A 20,315-nucleotide genomic window follows, 5' to 3' on the forward strand; every position below is an offset into this window, starting at 1 on the left:
GATGAGGCTGCAACTGCCAGATCTCTGCTCACCAGGCCCCAACTATGGGACCAGCTGTGGGCCAGACTCCAACTATGAGATCCCCACCAACGAGGCCCCAACTGCCAGACCCCCGCCAAACAGGCCCCAACTACTGGGACCTAGTCAGTCAGTGAGACCTGACTAGGTCTCACTGATCAGATCCCCTCTGACCTTGCCCCAGCTACAGACCCCTGTCGACTGGGCGGAGGATTACCCAGGTGCTGAGGCCAGAGACTGAAGGCACAAACTGTTTCAGTATAACAAAGAAAATACTTAGAATAAGAATAGTCATCATACAAATTAGATATACAGATAATCATGGACAATTATCAATCATTATTATTATTATTATTATTTTTTTGAGACGGAGTCTCACTCTGTCGCCCAGGCTGGAGTACAGTGGCACAATCTGGGCTCACTGCAAGCTCCGCCTCCCAGGTTCACACCATTCTCCTGCCTCAGCCTCCGAGTAGCTGGGACTACAGGCGCGCACCACCACGCCTGGCTAATTTTTTGTATTTTTTTTTTTAGTAGAGATGGGGTTTCACTGTGTTAGCCAGGATGGTCTCGATCTCCTGACCTCGTGATCCGCCTGCTTCGGCCTCCCAAAGTGCTGGGATTACAGGCATGAGCCACCGCGCCTGGCCTATCAATCATTATTATAAACATTATTAATCATTAGCTTTTAATATTACTCTGTTGCATTTATAATATAACCTAGGAATAACCGGAGGGTAGAGGGTCAGGTGCTGAAGGGACATTGTGAGAAGTGACCTAGAAGGCAAGAGGTGAGCCCTCTGTCATGACCGCATAAGGGCCATTTGAGGGCTCCTTGGTTAAGCGGTAATGCCAGTGTCTGGAAAGACACCCGTTACTTAGCAGACCGGGAAAGGGAGTCTCCTTTCCTTGGAGGAGTCAGGGAACACTCTGCTCCACCAGCTTCTTGTGGGAGGCTGGATATTATCCAGGCCCACCCGCAGTCATCCGGAGGCCTAAACCCCTCCCCGTGGCACTGTGCTTCAGCGGTCACGCTCCTTGTCCACTTTCATGTTCCTCCCGTACTCCTGGTTCCTCTCTGAAGTTTGTAGTAGATAGCGGTAGGAGGAACAGTGAAAGTCTTAAAGTCTTTGATCTTTCTTACAAGTGTGTAGAAGAAAACGCTCATGTATGCTGCCTTCTCTCTCTCTGCTCCGGCTACCTAAGAGGGAAGGGTCCCCGTCCTGTGATCACGTGACTCGCTTTACCTTGTCAATCACTTAGAAGACTCACCCTCCTTACCCTGCCCCCCTTGTCTTGTATGCACCAAATATCAGCGTGCCCAGCCGTTCGGGGCCACTACCGGTCTCTGCGTCTTGGTGACAGTGGTCCCCTGGGCCCAGCTGTTTTCTCTTTATCCCTTTGTCTTGTGTCTTTGTTTCTTAACAATCTTTCGTCTCCGCACACGGGGAGAACACCCACTAAACCCCGTAGGGCTGGACCCTACAATTGACCAGGCCCCAACTGCTAGACCCCACTGACCAGGCGCCAGGAACTGCCGGCCCCCTGCTGACCAGGCCCCACTGGTCCGATCCCCACTGAACAGTCCCCTGCTAACCAAACTCCACTGACCAGATCTTCCATGACCTGACCCTCATTGAATGGATCCCATTAAACTGACCACAATGACCACGCCCTCATTGACCAACACCCCCATGCGTAGGCCCCCACCGACTAGGCTTCTGATGACCAGGCCCACACTGCCAGGGCCCCACTGACCAGGCCACAATGACATGGCCCCACAGACCAGGCCTGCAGTACCACAAGCCCACTGACCAGGCCCCACTGACCCAAACCCTGCTGACTGGTCCCAACTGGCCAGGAGCTCAATGACAAGGTCACTGCCAACAGTGCCCCTTACAACCAGGCCTCCAGTGACCAGGGCCCCACTGAGTAGGCCCCATTGGGGAATCTTTCAGTGGCCCCGCGTTAGCTGACCACACCCTGACAACTAGGCCTCTGCTGACATAGTCCCCACAGAACACATCCCCATTTGACCAGGTCAAGCACAGAGGTGCTTATGTCATTGCATCCCCAACTCTTGAAGGCTTGGAACAGAGAGAGAGCAGCCATGTTTGTTTCTGAGAAAGTAAGGGGAAAAAATAAGTGCCTCTGTCTGGTAATCCAGAGGATTCCTTCAAATGTTATCCGAGACCATCAAGGTGGTACCTTTATGAGTCTGCAAGAACCACAGTGTTATTGAGCTTGGGGTGCCCCCTAACGCAGATACAGCATATTTTACAACACCTGAGTCTCTGAATATCTGGAAGCCTTCCTAAGAAAGATGGGTACAAACAAACCCAGACTGAGAAGATTACAACAGACACCTAACTCTTCAATGACCAGACACAGATGAGTATCCAGAAGCATCAAGACCATCCAGGAAAACGTGACCTCACCAAAGGAACGAAATAAGTCACCAGGCACCAATCCTGGAGATACAGAGATAGGTGACCTTTCAGCAGAGAATTCAAAATAGCTGTTTTCAGAAAACTCAAAGAAATTCAAGATAACACAGAAAAAGAATTCACATTTCCATTAGATACATTTAACAAAGAGACTGAAATAATTGAAAAGAATCAAGCAGAAATTCTGGCATTGAAAAATGCAATTGACACACTGAAGAATACACGAGTCTCTTAGTAGAAGAATTGATCGAGGACAAGAAAGAATTAGTGAGCCTGAAGAAAGGCTGTTTGAAAATACACAGCCAGAGGACACAAAAGAAAAAAAATTAAAAAATGAAGCATGCCTACAGGATCTAGAAAACAGCCTCAAAAGGGCAAATCTAAGAGTTATTGATCTTAAAGAGAAGGTAGAGGGAGAGAGAGAGAGAAGGTAGAGAGAGCGAGGTAGAATGTTTACTCAAAGGGGTAATAACACAGAACTTCCCAGACCTAAAGAAAGATATCAATATCCAAGTACAACAAGGTTACAGAACAGCCAGCACATTTAACCCAAAGTAGACAACCACAAGGCATTTAATAAGCAAACTCTAAAAGGTTAATGATGAAGAAAGGATCCTGAAAGCTGCAAGGGAAAAGAAACAACATAAAATAGAGCTCCAACACATGTGGCCAGTGGACTTTTCAGTGGAAAATTTACAGGCCAGAAGAGAGAGACACAACATATTTAAAGTGCTGAATCTTTTACCCTAGAATAGTAAATTCAGTGAAAATGTTCTTCGAAGATGAAGGAGAAATAAAGCCTTTCCAAGATAGTCCTTTCTTATCAATCATAGCATGGAATGTAAATAAACTAGACTCTTCAATCAAAACACGTAGAGTGGCTCCGTGGATTACAAAAAAAAAAAAAAAAGACCCAATGATTTGTTACCTTCAAGAAGCACATTTCACCTGTAAAAACATACATAGTCCAAAAATGATGGGATAGAAAAAGGCACTTCATGTCAATAGAAGTTTAAAAAGCACAGGAGTGGCTGTATTTATATCATACAATATAGATGCCAAGACAAAAAAGAGACAAGAAGGTTATTGTCTTTTGGACCTAACTGATATTTACAGGACATTTCCTCCAATGGCTGCAGAATATACATTCTTTTCCTCAGCACATAGATCATTCTCAAGGAAACACCAGATGCTTGATCACAAAACATGTCTGAAAACATTCAAAAACCTGAAATAAAATCAAGTATCTTCTCTGATCACAGTGGCCTAAGCAATAATAAGAGAAAATTTGGAAACTCTACAAACACATGGGAATTAAACAAAATGCTCCAGAATGACCAGTTGGTCCACAAAGAAACTGAGAAGGAAATTGAAAAATTTTATTAAGCAAATGATAATGGAATCCCAATATACCAAAACCTATGGGATACAGTGAGAGCTATAAACGTTCCTCTTATTGCTGCTCTCACTGTATCCCGTTGGTTTTGGCAAGCCAGGCACAGAAAGGCAAACATCACATGTTCTCAAATATTTGTGGGATCTAAAAATCAAAATAGTTGAACTCATGAGGTTGCCAGAGCTTGGGAAGGGTAGTGATGGGTGATTGGGGGAAGCAAGAGGGATGGTTAATGAGTACAAAAAGTAGTTAGAATGAATAACATTTGGTGTTTGATAGCACAACAGGGTGACTATATTCAATAATAATTTAATTGTACATTTTAAAATAACTAAAAGAGTGTAACAGGATTGATTTTAACACAAAGGATACAAACTTGAGGGGGTGGGTACCCCATTTTGCATGGTATGATTATTATTTATTGCATTCCTGTATCAAATTTCTCAAGTGCCCCATAAATATATACACATACCATACACACACACACACAAAAAGTACATTTTTTAAAGTGGCAAAAGATACAAACAGTCATTAGTCAGAAGATGACACAGAAAAAGCAAACAAACATATTAAAATATCCTGAACATCATTGATTTAGCAGATAAATGAAAATCAAAACTACAATTAGAAATCATCTCACCCCATTAAAAATGGCTTCTATCCAAAAGACAGGAAATAACACATGCTGGTGAGGATGAGGAGAAAAGGAAACCCTTGTACACCGTTGTTGGGGATGTAAGTTAGTACCATCACCATGGAGAACAGTTTGGAGATTCCTCAAAAAACGAAGAATACAGCTACCATACCATCTGGTAATCCCACTGCTAGGTATCTACCCCAAAGAAAAGACATCAGTATATCAAAGAGATACCTGCCATCCTATGTTTATTCCAGGACTATTCACAATAGCCAAGATTTGGAAGCAATCAAAGTGTCCATCAACAGTTGAATGGATAAAGAAGATGTGGTACGTATACATGATGGAGTACTATTCAGTGATAAAAAGAATGAGATTCTGTCATTTGTAACCACATGGATGGAATTTGAGGACAATATATTAAATAAAATAAGCCAGACACAGAAAGACAAACTTTGCATGTTTTCACTTATTTGTGGAAGCTAAGAATTAAAACAATTGAACTCACAAAGATAGAAAGTAGAAGAATCGTTACCAGAGGCTGTTAAGGGTAGTTGGGGCTTCCAGTGGGGAATGGGAATGGTTAATGGGTACTAAAAAATAGTAGGAATGAATGAATAAGACCTAGTAGTTGCTAGCATAACAGAGTGACTATAGTAAGAAATAGTAAGAAATGATTTGGTTAATTATTAATTAAAATACATCAAATAAAATACAGAGATTGTCAGAGTGGGTAAAAAAAATAAGACTCAGATATAAGTTTTTTTTTTTTTTTTTGAACAAGAAAATCACTGTAAATATAAAGGCATATATAAAGTGAAAAGTAAATGGATGGAGAAAGATATACCATAGCAACACTACTCAAAAGAAAGTAGAAGAAAAAGGTAACAAATTGGTTAACACTCACAACACCTTGGCTCTTGGAAAAAATTTTGATTTATTTGTATAGAAAGTTCTGCTTCTGTAGCAGTTTCATAGGATGCATTTAATGCCATTTCCATCATCAGCTATGTCACTTCATCATCTGTGACCATATTCCCAGAGGGTCTCTCACTGGTTGCCATGGTGCTTTATTGATGATAAGCACACATGCAAGTGTTGTCCAGAGTACGCAGGATAAGGCAAAGGATAGTTTGTTTTTGTTAGGAATTTTATAGCATAAACAGGATAAAAATTCTCCCAACCATGTCACCTTTTGACTTTTTAAGGCCATCATCTCTACTTTTCTAGAATGAAATCTCTTTCAGTGTTGACCTTCACATTCCAGCACCAGCAGGAAGCACAGGTGAGGACACTATGAGTAGCATTAGAAGAGCAGTCACACTGTAAAAATAATATTCATTCCTCAGCTGGTGGAACCAATGGCCAGAATCAGAAAACCAGAAAACTGATGCATCCATTGGAGGCAAGGGAGTACATATCCTAGAATGACCCATGGAGATTGCGGAGCAACTGTGTCAAAAATGCTTGGAAGATACACGTGGCTATCTTATTAGGATATATTACAGCTCTATTATTTGGACATATTAAAGCCCTATTTCCAACCTCCTTTTTTCTATTTTGCCCCATATTCTTAGTTATTACATTTTCTGTTCAGATAAAAAAATTTAAAGAACTCCCTTTTTACTTGACATGTGCTTTCTCTCTCTCCCTCTCTCTCTCTGTCTTTTGCTCTTTCTTCTCTCTCTGTATCTCTCTTTCTTTCTTCTGTCTCTGTCTCTGTATCTCTCTCTCTCTCTCTCTCTCCTTGCCCTCTCTACACTATTGCATTCTGACATCCTTCACTCAACTCAACATACTAATATCCACACACAAACTTAGGGTATATCTCTCCCAAAGACAGTGAGGAACTTTAAATAAGAAACCAGTTTATCTGAGGCAAATAGTTTATTTTCCTTTGTACATTTCTTCTAATTAAAAGGATAATATTTATAAAACACTGGACAGAGTGCCAATACATAGAAAAAGCTCAGTGCTGGTTGGCATTTATGACTATCATGTTATTCTTGCTTTTTCTTACACTAGGGGAAAATAAAATCTTTTTTGCCTGTCCATTCAGGAAGAACTATGTTCACAAGTGCCCAGACACATCCACGTGATGATCCCCACTTGTCCATGGACAGAATATACATTACTAGGCACAGATAATGGGATAAAGATAATCACAATGGCTCATAAACAAGAGATTATGATCACATGAGCCTATGCAAAAAGGGAAGGGAAAACAATAGCTAGTATGTATCAAACACATATTTTCACATACCTGAACCCTTACAACAGCCCTATGGAAATATACATTATTATCCTCAGCCCTTCGGTTATATTTTATCACCACCAAACTGGCGCTCAGGAGCTTAGAGTACAGAATTTTCTGTAAAAGTTTTTATTTATGGCATTCTTCAGCTCCTTGTTCCTTAGGCTAAAAATGATTGGACTAAGGAAGGGGGTGAAGACAGTATAGGTGGTGGCCATCAAGGCATCACTGTACATAGAATGGAAGCCCTTGGGCTTGAGGTAGATAAGGGAGGCAAAACTATAGTGCACGACCACCACAGTGAGGTGGGATGCACATGTGGAGAAAGTCTTGTGCCGGCCCTCAGCAGAGGGAATCCTCAAGATGGCAGCCACAATGAAGACATAGGAGAGGATGATGAGGAATAAACAGCCTATCAGGGCTGTGACACACACCAGCATCACACCCATCATGACAGATGATGTCTTGTTCCCACAGGCCAACTTCAAGAGGGAAAGCACATGACAGGCAAAATGGTGGATCACGTTAGACCCACAGAAACTGAGGTGGAAAACTATCATTGTCACCATCATCCCCATGACTGAGCCACCAGCCCAGGTCCAGGCCACAAGACGGGCACAGTCATGGGGGCTCATTAGCACATTGTAATGCAGTGGGTGGCAGATGGCCACGTAGCGATCATAGCCCATGACCATGAGAAGGAAGGAGTGAGTGAAGCCAAACATGAAGGAGAAGAACATCTGACTGGCACAAGACACAAAGGTGATGGAACGATGGGTGGAGAGCAGATCAGCCAGCATGCGAGGGGTGATGGCAACAGTGAACAGAATCTCAGAGACAGAGAGGGCACATAAGAAGAGGTACATGGGTGTGTGGAGTCTGTGTTCAATCCAGATTGTGGCCATGATGAGAAGGTTGCCCAGCAATGTGAACAGGAACATCAGGAGGTACAGCAGGAACAAGACGGGCAGGAGCTGCTGGGGGAAGGCTGAGAAGCCAAAGAGGATAAATTCAGATATGGTGCTGTAGTTCTGATCAGGCATGGATACTGTATCTGGTGAGATCAGAAACAAAATTAAGTGACAGTTGTTAAAACATAGACTCTAGCACACACCAAGTGACAACTCAACAGCTCTATGCTATTCAACAACTGGCAGAATTTTCTGCGTCTCACATTCCTCATCTGTAAAATGGAATAAATAATAATAGTTCTTAACATTCAGCAATATGACAAAGATCAAATGAGATCAACATATTAGATGATCAAGTCAGATTTTGGCTACTTACTGGGTTTCTATTAACATCGACTGACATAAAGGAAAGGTTCGATACTTGGAGCCATTAGAGACAGGCATAGATGATCAGGGTCAGAGTCTCTTGATAATGTGCCAGTTCTAGAAGACATGTATTTTGATCTTGAGGTTTAAAATTTTTTCCCTGGGAATATTTGTCTTTTAATTGTTTATTTAACCTATTTACATTTATTTTAATACCGTTTTATTGGTACTTGTTTATGCCATCTTGTTTCAAATGGTACATTTACTATTCTAAAAAAATTGAACAGAAAATTGAAAGAAAAGGCTGGATACATACATGTCAGACAAATATGCACCAAATGAAAGCTGAGGTTGCAATCTTAATAATAATAAAAGGTGGAATTTAAGGAAACAGTGATCACAATGTCTCTAATACCATATGCCACTCCAGGGAACCAGAGTTCCTTGAGACACGGCAGATCTGTGGTCTGGACATGGAAGAAAGCCTTGGACATCTTGTACCAGTGTGAAATGAAACTTTCACTAAGTAATGGGATAATATTAAAAGCCTGCAGGTACCAGATTGAAAAGATGCCCACTAGTCAAAAAGAATAATCATTGTACAGAAGATGGAGGAATAAGCTAAATGACACTATGAGGAAGCTTTCAGAAAAATGTGTAAGGTGGATAATTCCATAGAGCAATTGGTCTGCCCTCATGGATAAAGCCTCATTCAAAGGAGAGATTCGAGGACATAAACTGGATGCAACATAGGGGACTAGTTGAATATTGATTTACATAACCAGCTGTCAGTATTTTTAAGGCAATAGAGAACATTTTGATTATAGTATGAATGAATGATTAGGTATGAGTAATATCAAAGCATTATTATTGATCTAATTACTAATTATCTAGAGATAGGTCTTGCTCTGTCCACCAGGTTAGAGTAAGATCATGACTCACTGCATCCTGGAACTCCTGGGCTAAAGCAATTCTCTGCTCAGCCTCCTAAATAGCTGGGACTACAGGTGTGTGTCACCTCACCTGTCTAATTAAAATTTTTTTTCCCATAGAAACAGGGCCTCACATTCTTGCCCAAACTAGTCTTGAACTCCTGGCCTCAAGTGATCTTCTTATCTCATCCTCCCAAAGTGCTGGGATTATAGGCACGAGCCACCATGCCCAACTAATTATTTTTTAAGAGTGCAATCTGGTTATTTTGGCTATGAAGAAAAATGTTTAGTTTCTTGATGCATGCTAAAATGTTTAAACCACACACACTAAAGGACAGAGAATAATATTTATAGCATTTAAAAGAACATTGTAGCCACCAGCATAAATATAGTAAGTCTACATTACCATATATCCTGGAATATTAAGTAATAAATAATATAACTTCAGTGAGATAGATATAAATAACTAAATCAATGACCGATAGATAGATATTATAGTTAGAAAGTTTAACAGAGTTCAGAAATGTAATTTATTAATTATTAATTACAATACAATTAATAATATTCACACATTAGCTATTATATATTAGACCCTTCACCAAACAGAGAATAAATATTTTTTCAAGCACATACTTTTACAAAAACTGACATTTCATTAACATATAAAAAAATATTTAATTCTAAAGTATAAATGTCATATAGATTATAATGCATTAACATTAAAAATTAATAGAGAAGAAATAGCTTTTCAAATCTCACATGTTTGGAAGCTAACTACATAATTGAATAATCTTTGGGTTCAACAGTAAATTATGAAAATTAAGAAATCTTTAGAATTAAGTAATTATTCAAATACTGAGTGTCAACATTTTAACCTAAAATAGTACTTTGAGGGAAATATACAGCACTAAATAGATTTATCAAGAAAGTTCCTCAAGAAAAATTCATGCTTAATAAAACCAAAATCAAGCATTAGAAAAGACTGAGAAAATAGAGGGAAACAAGGAGAAGGTGCCAATAACAAAACCCAAAATTAAAAATGGTAAATAATTACAGAGACAATGGATATGTTTAAATTAATAAAAAGTTTTTAAGATAATAAATTTGCATTGTAGATGAAATGACCAAATACTTAGAAAAATATAAAATTCTAAAACTGGTTCAAGAAAAATGGGGACCTTGTATGCTCAAATAAGCTTTAAAGAAATTGAAATGGTAGTCAAAGATTGTCTCTCTCTAAAATCTTTGCCTCAGTGGGTTTTATTAAAGTGTAGTAATTATTATTAAACTGTTAAGAAACGATTAGTAGCTTATACATGCACTTCAAAAGCAGAAAAGTGTTAAGAAATCTGACCAGCACATCTCATCAGGTTAATGCAGTCTTGGCCTAAACTCAGGTAAGAATATTTTCTGAAAAAAGAGACAATTAGCCAGGTGTGGTGGCTCACGCCTGTAATCCCAGCAGTTTGGGAGGCCGAGGTGGGTGGATCACCTGAGGTCGGGAGTTAGCGACCAGCCTGAACAACATGGAGAAATCCCATCTGTACTAAAAAACACAATTAGCCAGGCGTGGTGCCACATGCCTGTAATCCCAGCTACTCAGGAGGCTGAAGCAGGAGAATCACTTCAATCCGGGAGGCGGAGGTTGCAGTGAGCTGAGATTGTGCCATTGCATTCCAGCCTGGGCAGCAAGAGTGAAACTCCATCTCAAAAGAAAAAAAAAAGAAAGAAAAAAGAAAAAGAGATAATTACAGGCCTGCTTCATCTATCCATGCAGATTTTAAATTCCAGAATAAAACCATAACCTAGTCAAATTTAGTGTTGTATTAAAAATGGTTTACCATAACAAAGTGGTATAAGTTTATTTCATAAATGACAAGGATGGCTAATATCAGAAAACCTATCATATGATTTATCATAGGAATTTATTAAAAAAGAAAAATCATGATTATTTCAATCAAGACATAAATATATTTTTCTTAAACTCTACTCCTATTTATGATTTTTAAAGAACACTTCACAACACAAAATTCAAGGAGACTTTCTTAGCTAGATATAGAATATATAGCACAAAATTAGCAAATACTACACTAAATGAAGAAACTTTTTGATGCATTACTTCAGGATCAAGGAAAAGCCAAGGATACTCACTATCTCTGCTGTTCTTTAACATGGAGCTAAAAGTCGTGAGTGATGGTATAAGGCAAGAAAAAGAAATAAGGTATCTAAGGACTGGAAGGGAAGAGACGAGATCATCTACCTAGAAAAGACAAAAGAATGATGACATCATCTATTAGATCAATAACAGAGCCCAGTGATACAGAAGGCAAGGTCAGCTGGCAAAAATCCTGGTGATCCTCCTAGTATCACACCAGTAACAAGCATTCAAGAAATAGAAGTTGAATACAGAGAAAAAGAACATTCCCAATAGCAACACAAACTATTAGGTTGGTGCAAAAGTAATTGCAGTCTTTGCCATTATCTTTACATTTAATAGAATAAAGTGTAGGATAATAATTTTATAATCTAGGTATGAGGAAAGACTTCCTAAGCACAATTTCAAGTGCACAAAATATAACAACAAATATAAAGAAACATGTCTCAGGATTCCTTTACACCCCAAAACTGCTGAGTACTCTAAAGGGCTTTGTTTATGTGGTTTAGAACTATCATTTTTTACCATATTGGAAACGAAAATTGAAAATCATTTAACATATTAGTTATTAGTACACTTAAAAGAGCAATAATGAACCTATTGCATGCTAATATTGACCAAGCAGGAGCATCACTATCTTGGACAAGCCCCTCATTCTAAAATTCACCTCAATATAATCCGCCTAAATCCAAAGAGTGTCAGGCTAATGGCTATGGTCAGCACGGCCATAAACCAAAGATATCTCCAGCCAGAAATATTCCAAACTCCTCCCCAACCAGAGACATGCTAGCCCCTAGTTAAGCTTCCTCTGGCTGGGAAGATGCCAGCCTCAAGATAACCCCCACTTGGTCAGAAAGATGTCAGCCCCAAGATAACCTCCCCTCCTCCTAGAGACATCCCAACCCCGCCATAAAATTTCTCCCCCACACAGAAACATTCCAAGCTTTTAATAAGCCCCTCATCCTAAAACCAGTACATACTGTTAGTTTGTAAGAGAAAGTTCCTGACTGAAATTGGCCAGAAGCCCCTCTCAGGTTTTATCTAAAGTAAACCTGTCTTTAACTGCCAAGCCATATTTCCTGTTTCCTTTCTCTTTCTTTAACTCTTACAAATATAGTAACATTTTCAGGCAAATAACCACATTAAGAAAAAGCATTTTGTGAGAAGAGTAGCCTTGTTTGACATTTTAGCAAAAACATTGTATGTCCCAGCTTGGCGGGAAACAGCTTGAGGCTCACATTTGCTTCTTCATTCAGTCTGTGGCAATATGATGTCTTAGTTGAGGCATATGATGAAAAGATATTCTTACATATAATCAGAAAAATAAAGACTTCAGGGACCATCTTGCAGAGGTCCTCATATCATACTTTGAAAAATTCTACTATGAAATATCTAGGAATTCACCCAAAACATCCCATAACTTCAAAGAGAAAAATGTTAAATCCATACTAATAAACATGTAGAAGATTATCTGAAGATATGGGGAGCAGTTTACAGTCTTGGGTGGGATGGCTTGATGTGCTAATGATGTCAATTCATCCTCAAATTATAACCTCAATACAATTGTGTTTACTGTTCCAGTGAATCAACCATACATTTGATGAAACTATTTGAAAATTCCTTCAGAAAAATAAACGTCAGGCTGGCGCGGAGGCTTATGCCTGTAATCCCAGCACTTTGGGAGGTTGAGGAGGATGGATTACTTGAGGCCAGGAGTTTGAGACCAGCCTGGCCAACATGAGGACAGCCCGTCTCTACCGAAAATACAAAAATTAGCTGGGCGTTGTGTTGGGCATCTGTAATCCCAGCTACTCGGGAGGCTGAGGCGGGAGAATCGCTTGAACCCAAGAGGTGGAGGTTGCAGTCAGTGGAGATGGCGCCACTGCACTCCAACCTGGGTGACAGAGTAAGACTCTGTCTCAAATAAATATATACATACATAAACGTTAGCACAAAACCATGCTAATATTATAAAAGTGGAATCAAGAGAAGAGCTGTTCCCTCCCACATGCTGAGACATAGTCATTTTTAAAATTATGAAACATGGAACAGACAGAGATCTGAGTAAGTTGACTGGAAATCTCAAAATATTCCTGCATTATTCAAAACCTAATATAGTACATGATAAATGTACTGTCACTAATCAAGAGGAAAAGGTAGATTGTTCACTCATTGTAGTGAGAAAACTGCTCTTTTTATGAAGCAAAGTAAATCTGAATTTCTGCCTAATAGCACATACAAAGGAGGAATCCAGCTGGATTCAAAAAATAAATGCCAAATATCAAAGTATACATTTAATAGAAGAAAGTATAGGAGAATAACTTTGTGATCTAGACTTGAGGGAAGACTTCCTGAACAAAATTTCAAAAGCACAAACATTAAGATGATTTTTTAAAACACGAAAAAAAATCAACATTGAGGATTTCCATTCAACAAAGGATTTCCAGGATGAAGTTAACAGGCAGATGGGAAATGGGAAAAGATATTTGCATTGTCTAAAACCAACAGGAGCACATCCATGTAGTGTGGGGAATTTCTTAAAAACTGACAAGGGAATAATATCTAGAACAAACAAGAAACCAGTTATATCAAGAAGTAGTAGGTACCTTAATGCAAAAATGAGCAAAAGATGTGAGAAAATGATGCACAGGAGTTACTCAGACAAATGAAAGGAAGCCCACTCCCCCCCGCCTCAAAAAAAAAGAAAACAAAAAGGAAGAAAAAAAGAAAAGAATGGAGGAAAGGGGACAATGAAAAACAGCAGTGGAATTTCACTGTATGCCCCTGCAGTTCCCAAAATTATAAAATGTCCAGTGTTGGTTGGGCTATGAGGAGAAAGAAATACTTATGCACTATGGGCTGGGCACAGTGACTGATGTCTATAATCCCAGCACTTTGGGAGGTCGAGGCAGGAGGATCACACGAGGCCAGGAGTTTGAGACCAGCCTGTCCAACATGGCAAAATCCCATCTCCACCAAAAATACAAAACTAGCTGTGGTGGTGCACGTCTGTAATTCCAGCTACTCCAGAGGCTGAGGCACGAGAATTGCTCGAACCTAGGAGGTGGAGGCTGCAGTGAGTCGAGATCGCGCCACAGCACTCCAGCCCACTGGTGAGAGAGGGAGACTCTGTATCAAATAATAATAATAATAAATACTTTTGCACTATTAGTGGGCATGTAGATTGGTGGAAATTAAAAATTTTAATGGTATTCATGCTCCGTGTGTCAGCAAACTTGCTACTGTGTATCTATCTTGACTTCTGAAACCTGTTCATAGGGGAACATGTAAAGGAATGTTCTCTGCAGCAGTTATTTTAGTGGGAGTGTTGGATAAGCCTACTTGTCCCTAATTGGGGAGAAGGCAGGTAAAAGTATATAGAGGCAAACAACGGATATAGAGACAAAAGGATATAGAGCTTTTGGCAGGAGTTAGATGCACACATAATAATATAAGTGAACCTTTAAAATAATATTGAGCGAATAAAACAAAAAATAGGATGAACTCTCTAGGATAATTCCATGTGGTCACATTAAAATATATGTACATTAAACTATTCTGAATGATATAGTAATAATGAATCTATGTCATTTGTCAAAATCCATATACACAATGTGAAGAGTCTAACCTTATGTAAACTATGGAATTTAGTTAATAATAATGCATCAATATTGGTTCATCAGTTGGAACACAGGTGCTACCGGAATGCAAGATATGAACAATAGGAAAGACTACTGTAGAACTTGGTTAATAATAGTGTGTCGGCTGGGCGTGGTGGCTCACGCCTGTAATCCCAGCACTTTGGGAGGCCGAGGTGGGCGGATCACGAGGTCAGGAGATCGAGACCATCCTGGCTAACAAAGTGAAACCCCATCTCTACTAAAAATACAAAAAATTAGCCGGGCGAGGTGGCGGGTGCCTGTAGTCCCAGCTACTCGGGAGGCTGAGGCAGGAGAATGGCGTGAACCCAGGAGGCGGAGCTTGCAGTGAGCAGAGATCTTACCACTGCACTCCAGCCTGGGCTACGGAACAAGACTCCGTCTCAATAATAATAATAATAATATTAATAAGTCAAAATTGGCTCATCAATTGTAACACAGGTGCTACAGGAATGCAGGATGTCAATGGTAGGAGAGACGACCCCACATGTAGGGGTGAGGCCCCACATGCAGGGGTGAGGCATACTTAAGAACTCTCTATACTTTCCGATCAGTATTTCTATAAACTTAAAACTTCTTTAATAAAATTAAGTCCATTAATTTACCATTTTAAAATAGTCACATAAAAATATGTGCAGATAGAAAGCAATGTGTCTTACAAGAACATATACAAATCAAAAGAGCATATTAAGTATGTGAAAATGCCTGTCAGAAAAGAATGGAAACAGTGAAAGAAAGGGGATAAACAAATGAAATAAGACAAGGATCGTGGACAAACCAATGTTAATCAAAAGCCACAAACTGGAAATATCACAGACTGAAACCTCTGCACCTGAATTCTACCATAAAATAAAACAGAAATATTTTTATGAATAATGTAAGCGACATTGCTACAAGAGTTTCTGAAATCCTTGGTTCTGGATGGGCCCATCCATCATTACACCCCATAGTAGTCTCACTAGGACACTGCCCCCAAGTAGCCCCCGACCCCCGCCACGCAGGGGGGAGTCATCCCGGCGCTTGGAGAACACAGAATCACCTGGACAGTGAGGAACTTTACTGGAGTGAGGATGACATATCCCACATGAAAAGACCACCCTATGACATGGAAGGAAAGTCTTCTGACCACGCAGCCGCCCTACCCCATACCCCAGCATCAGCCACCTTCCTTCCCCATCCCTCCCATTGCTGGGCATCCTCTCTCCTACTAAGCACTTCTCCATCTGCTCCGCTCCTCTCCATCCCCTCTCCTGGGCCGCCGCCCCATCCTCCTCCTCATCTCCTCTCCTCTGCACACACTCCACTGTGGCTTACAGAGAGAATTTTCTGAAATGCTTACAAGCTGTGAAGGCATCAGACCCAGGGTGGAAACCCCAGCTCTCACTGTGTGTCTTTGGAGAAAGGACTTTGCAGCTCTGAGGCTCCTCTCCCCAACTGGAAAACAGGAGTAAGCAGAGAACTGTGAGAGTCCACCTTGTAAGTCATTGTCATTGACTGATGATGATATTGGTCTTCAGAGCTGATTTGTTTGTATCATTCTGTACCAGCTGTCACTCACTGACCCCATTCTAGACTCATGGTCTCCAACCCTAGCAGGGACCTTAGCATTCCTGGCAATGACACAACACAGTGTCTGATCCAACCAAGAGTCTGATCCAAACTTCCCCCCCTGCTGAAGCTCCTGTCTCACCCCTACAGTCCAACATCCTGCCTCCTGCTTGCTGGAGCAGCCACAGTTCTCGAGGCTGGGGTCCCCCGTCTCCTCTGACAGGTGGACGGAATTCTGCCTACTCTGGTATCACTGCGGATGGCTCACACACAGGTGCAGAGCAAACATCTCACAGCACTGGAATGCATCCAGCTCCATCCTGCCTCTTACAACCAGATTAGCAAGGACACAACAGTGGAGACAAAATACACCTAGCACAGGGTTTCTCAATCTCAGCACTCATGATATTTGGGACCGGATCATTCTTTATAGTGGGAGCTGTCCTGTGCATTGTCTGCCATTTAGCGGCGTCCTTTACCTCAATCCCTTAGATGCTAGTAGGAAAATCCCCCCTCCCCACAAGTCCTGACAACCGGAGTATCTCTGGACATGACCAAATGTCTCCTGGGGGCCAGAATCACATTCAGTTGAGGACCGCTGACCTATAAGCTGCAACGGGCACCTGGGTTGGCTGAAGAGCCAGGCGCTTTGCGTGGGAAAAAACTACCCCAGGCAGCCACCTAAGGCTGAGATCTCTCTCTTTTCCCTGTCTCCCGAGTTCTGCACCCCACCTGCAGGCTGGGCAGCTCCATCCACAACTCTTTGACTCTGCCCTTGTACCGATATCCTCTTGGTTCCCCTCCACCTGGGGCTGCCTGCAATCAAGTGGCATAAGGAAAATGCAGAAAAAGCACCCTTTTAAGGTGTTTTCAGGGGGTACCTGCAGACAAGCGTAGGAGCCAGACCAAGCCCTCCTTAAACTGGTGCTGTGAGCTTTATTCCTGCAGTGGCCTTCCCAGTAGGACATTCCCATGGGCCTCCCCAGGAAACCACCTGGGATCTGGAGAGGCCAGGAGTAGCCTCAGGGGGCGTTCAGGGGGGCAGCCTCCACCTCTTCCTCCAGCACACAAGGGCCCGTTGCTACCACTCTGCCCAGGGAGGCTTTAGCTCCTGCAAAGATTGGGAAGGTTCCAGTCTCAAAGGAGATAGGTCTGGAGAGAATTCTGGTTAAAGATGAATCAGGAAGGGACGTACTGAGGCATAGTCGACCTCCCCTCCCGTCGTAACTGGGAACTCAGTTTTTAAGATTTCTCTGGGGTTTCTATGTTCAGGAGGGCGGCTGCTCAGTTGATTGGGAGCCTTAGGATTTTATTTTTATTTCTCCAAATCCAACAGACTCCGTGGTGCTCTGAGAGACTGGAAAATGAAGATGCTGTGTAAGAACTTGCAGGACACAATAGGGGATTCACAGTGGAAATGTTTCATATGTTAGGGTGAAAAATCACTGTCCCTCACTGAGACAATAAGTCTTCACTCACTGCTGAGCCCCAGTAAGGACACAATCCAATATGTTCATCCTGGACTAGGTGTGTTCTCTTCATAAAGCCATAAAATTAGGTGCACAATCCAACTTCTCACCAAATACAAGTGGTATATACCAAGCTGGGCTCAAGCCAGTCTTTTTTCTTTTTGAGACAGAGTCTCACTCCGTCATCTAGGCTAGAGTGCTGTGGTGTGATCATAGCTCACTGCAGCCTCAACCTCCTGGCCTCAAGTGATCCTCCTGCCTCAGCCTCCTGAGTATCTGGGACTACACGCTGGTGCAAGCATGCCCAGCTAATTTATTTTACTTTTTGTAGAATTGGGGTCTCGCTGTGTTGCCTAGGCTATCCCCAGACTCCTGGACTCAAGCGATCTTCCTGCCTCAGCCTCCCAATGTGCTGGGATTACAGATATGAGCCACTGAGCTCAGCCACTTAAGTCAGTCTTTTCTTTTTTTTTCTTTTTTCTCAGATGTAAGTATTGGGTTTATTGATCCAAAAACATCTGAAATTCTCTGTTTTGTAAAAAAAAATAATAATAATAAATAAATAAAAATTAAAGCCTGGCGTGGTGGCTCACATCTGTAATCTCAGCACTTTGGGAGGTCTAGGTGGGAGAATTGCTGGAGCCTAGGAGTTCGGGATCAGCCTGGCCAACAAAGTGAGATCCCATCTTAAAAAAATAGTATTGGCTGGGGCACAGTGGCTCATGCCTGTAATCCTAGCACTTTCAGAGGCCGAGGCAGGTGGATCACTTGAGGTCAGGAGTTCGAGACCAGCCTGGACAACAAGGCAAAACCCTGTCTCTACTAAAAATAGAAAAATTAGCTGGGCATGGTGGTGTGGGCTTGTAATCCCAGCAACTCGGGAGGCTGAGACACAAGAATCGCTTGAACCTGGGATAGGGAAGTTGCAGTAAGTCAAGATCGCACCACAGCACTCCAGCCTGGGCAACAGAGTGAGACTTTGTCTCAAAAAAAAAATCTTTATTTAGACATAATTCACAAGCCAAAAATTCATCCATGTAAAGTGTATAATTCAATGCTTTTTCGTATAGTCACGGAATTATGCAACCATCACGACAATTCATTTTAGAACATTTTCATTATTTGTAAAATAAATGCCATGCCCATTAACGGTCACTCCCCATTGCCTGCTTCCACCCAGACTTAGACAACCACAGATCTGTTTTCTCTTTCTGTCTTTATGAATTTGCCTGTTCTGAACATTTTATGTAAATGGAATTACACACTATGTGGCCCTTTGTGACTGGCTTCTTTCAGTGGGCATCATGTTTTCAAAGTTCGTCTATGTTACAGCATTAGTGTCTATGTTACAGCATTAGTATCTATGTTGCAGCATTAGTATCTATGTTACAGTTTCAGTACTGCATTCCTTTTTACAGCCAAACGATATTCCACTGGATAGATACACCATATTTTGTTTATCCGTCCATCCATTGTTAGACATTTGGGTTGCCTCCACTGTTTTGCTATTATGAATAGTTCTGCTATGAACATTGATGTATAATATAAAAGGAAAATAAAATCTCCGGACCCCAATTCACTCTCCCAAAAAGAAAAAATTAAGCTGAAGGCTGAGTCATGCGAGAACTTGCCAGAAAGCTTTAGTAGATATTGATAAGCTGATTCTAACATTTATATGAAAATGCAAACGATCTAGAATAGAAAAAGTTAATTATATAAAGGAGAACAAAGTTGGAATACGTACACTGTCTGGCTTCAAGACTTCTGTAAGAGTGAAATCAGCAAGAAGGTGGGATAAGAGGTCCCCCCCAGTTGGATCCCCCTACAACAACAATAATTTCACAGCCAACCACGGGAAAAAGTGACTTTCGGAGTGTCTTGGGATTCAGGTAGGCATTTGTGAAACCCAAGACCTAGAAGGGTTGCTTTGAGAAGCAGACAGACCCACAGCCAGGTGGCAGACCTGCTGTTCTGGTCCCAGCTCTCTGTTCCGGTAGAGACCCTATTCCATAAAGGGCTTAGGACCAGAGACAGCAGCCAACCAGGGACTCCTTGGCCTCTGAGCCTGCAGGGAGCTGTGGCTCAGGTGCATCCCACACACTCCCAGAGCACAGAGTCCAAGAAGTGGGAGCTTTGTGGGGACTCACAGAGTGGAGACCTGGGAGGATTACTGGTTGTACACACAGAGGAAAAAACAAACCCCACAAGTGAAATATATAAACATATAAATAGTTGTATATACATAAGCATTTATTTATTTTTATTATTTTTTGGATAGAGTTCCACTCCTGTTGCCCAGGCAGGAATGCAATGGTGAGACCTTGGCTCACTGCAAACTCTGCCTCCCAGGTTCAAGGGATACTCCTGCCTCAGCCTCCCAAGTAGCTGGGATTGCAGGCGCCCACCACCACGCCCAGCTAATTTTTGTATTTTTAGTAATTTTTGTATTTTTAGTAGAGACGGAGTTTCACCATGTTGGCCAGGCTGTTCTCAAACTCTTGACCTTAGGTGATCCACCCACCT

At 41.4% G+C, this 20,315-nt stretch overlaps 1 protein-coding gene across 1 annotated transcript; it reads right to left on the minus strand.

The window, feature by feature from the left end:
* Positions 1-5,281: 5,281 nt before the first annotated feature.
* Positions 5,282-10,454, minus strand: LOC101011410 (olfactory receptor 10H3). Its single transcript, XM_021930829.2, has one exon. It carries the CDS (start codon positions 7,793-7,795, stop codon positions 6,845-6,847), a length of 951 nt encoding a protein of 316 aa, XP_021786521.2. The 5' UTR covers positions 7,796-10,454; the 3' UTR covers positions 5,282-6,844.
* Positions 10,455-20,315: the final 9,861 nt, after the last annotated feature.

The sequence above is a fragment of the Papio anubis genome, chromosome 20 (genome assembly GCF_008728515.1).
Source record: "Papio anubis isolate 15944 chromosome 20, Panubis1.0, whole genome shotgun sequence".
NCBI lineage: Eukaryota > Metazoa > Chordata > Mammalia > Primates > Cercopithecidae > Papio > Papio anubis.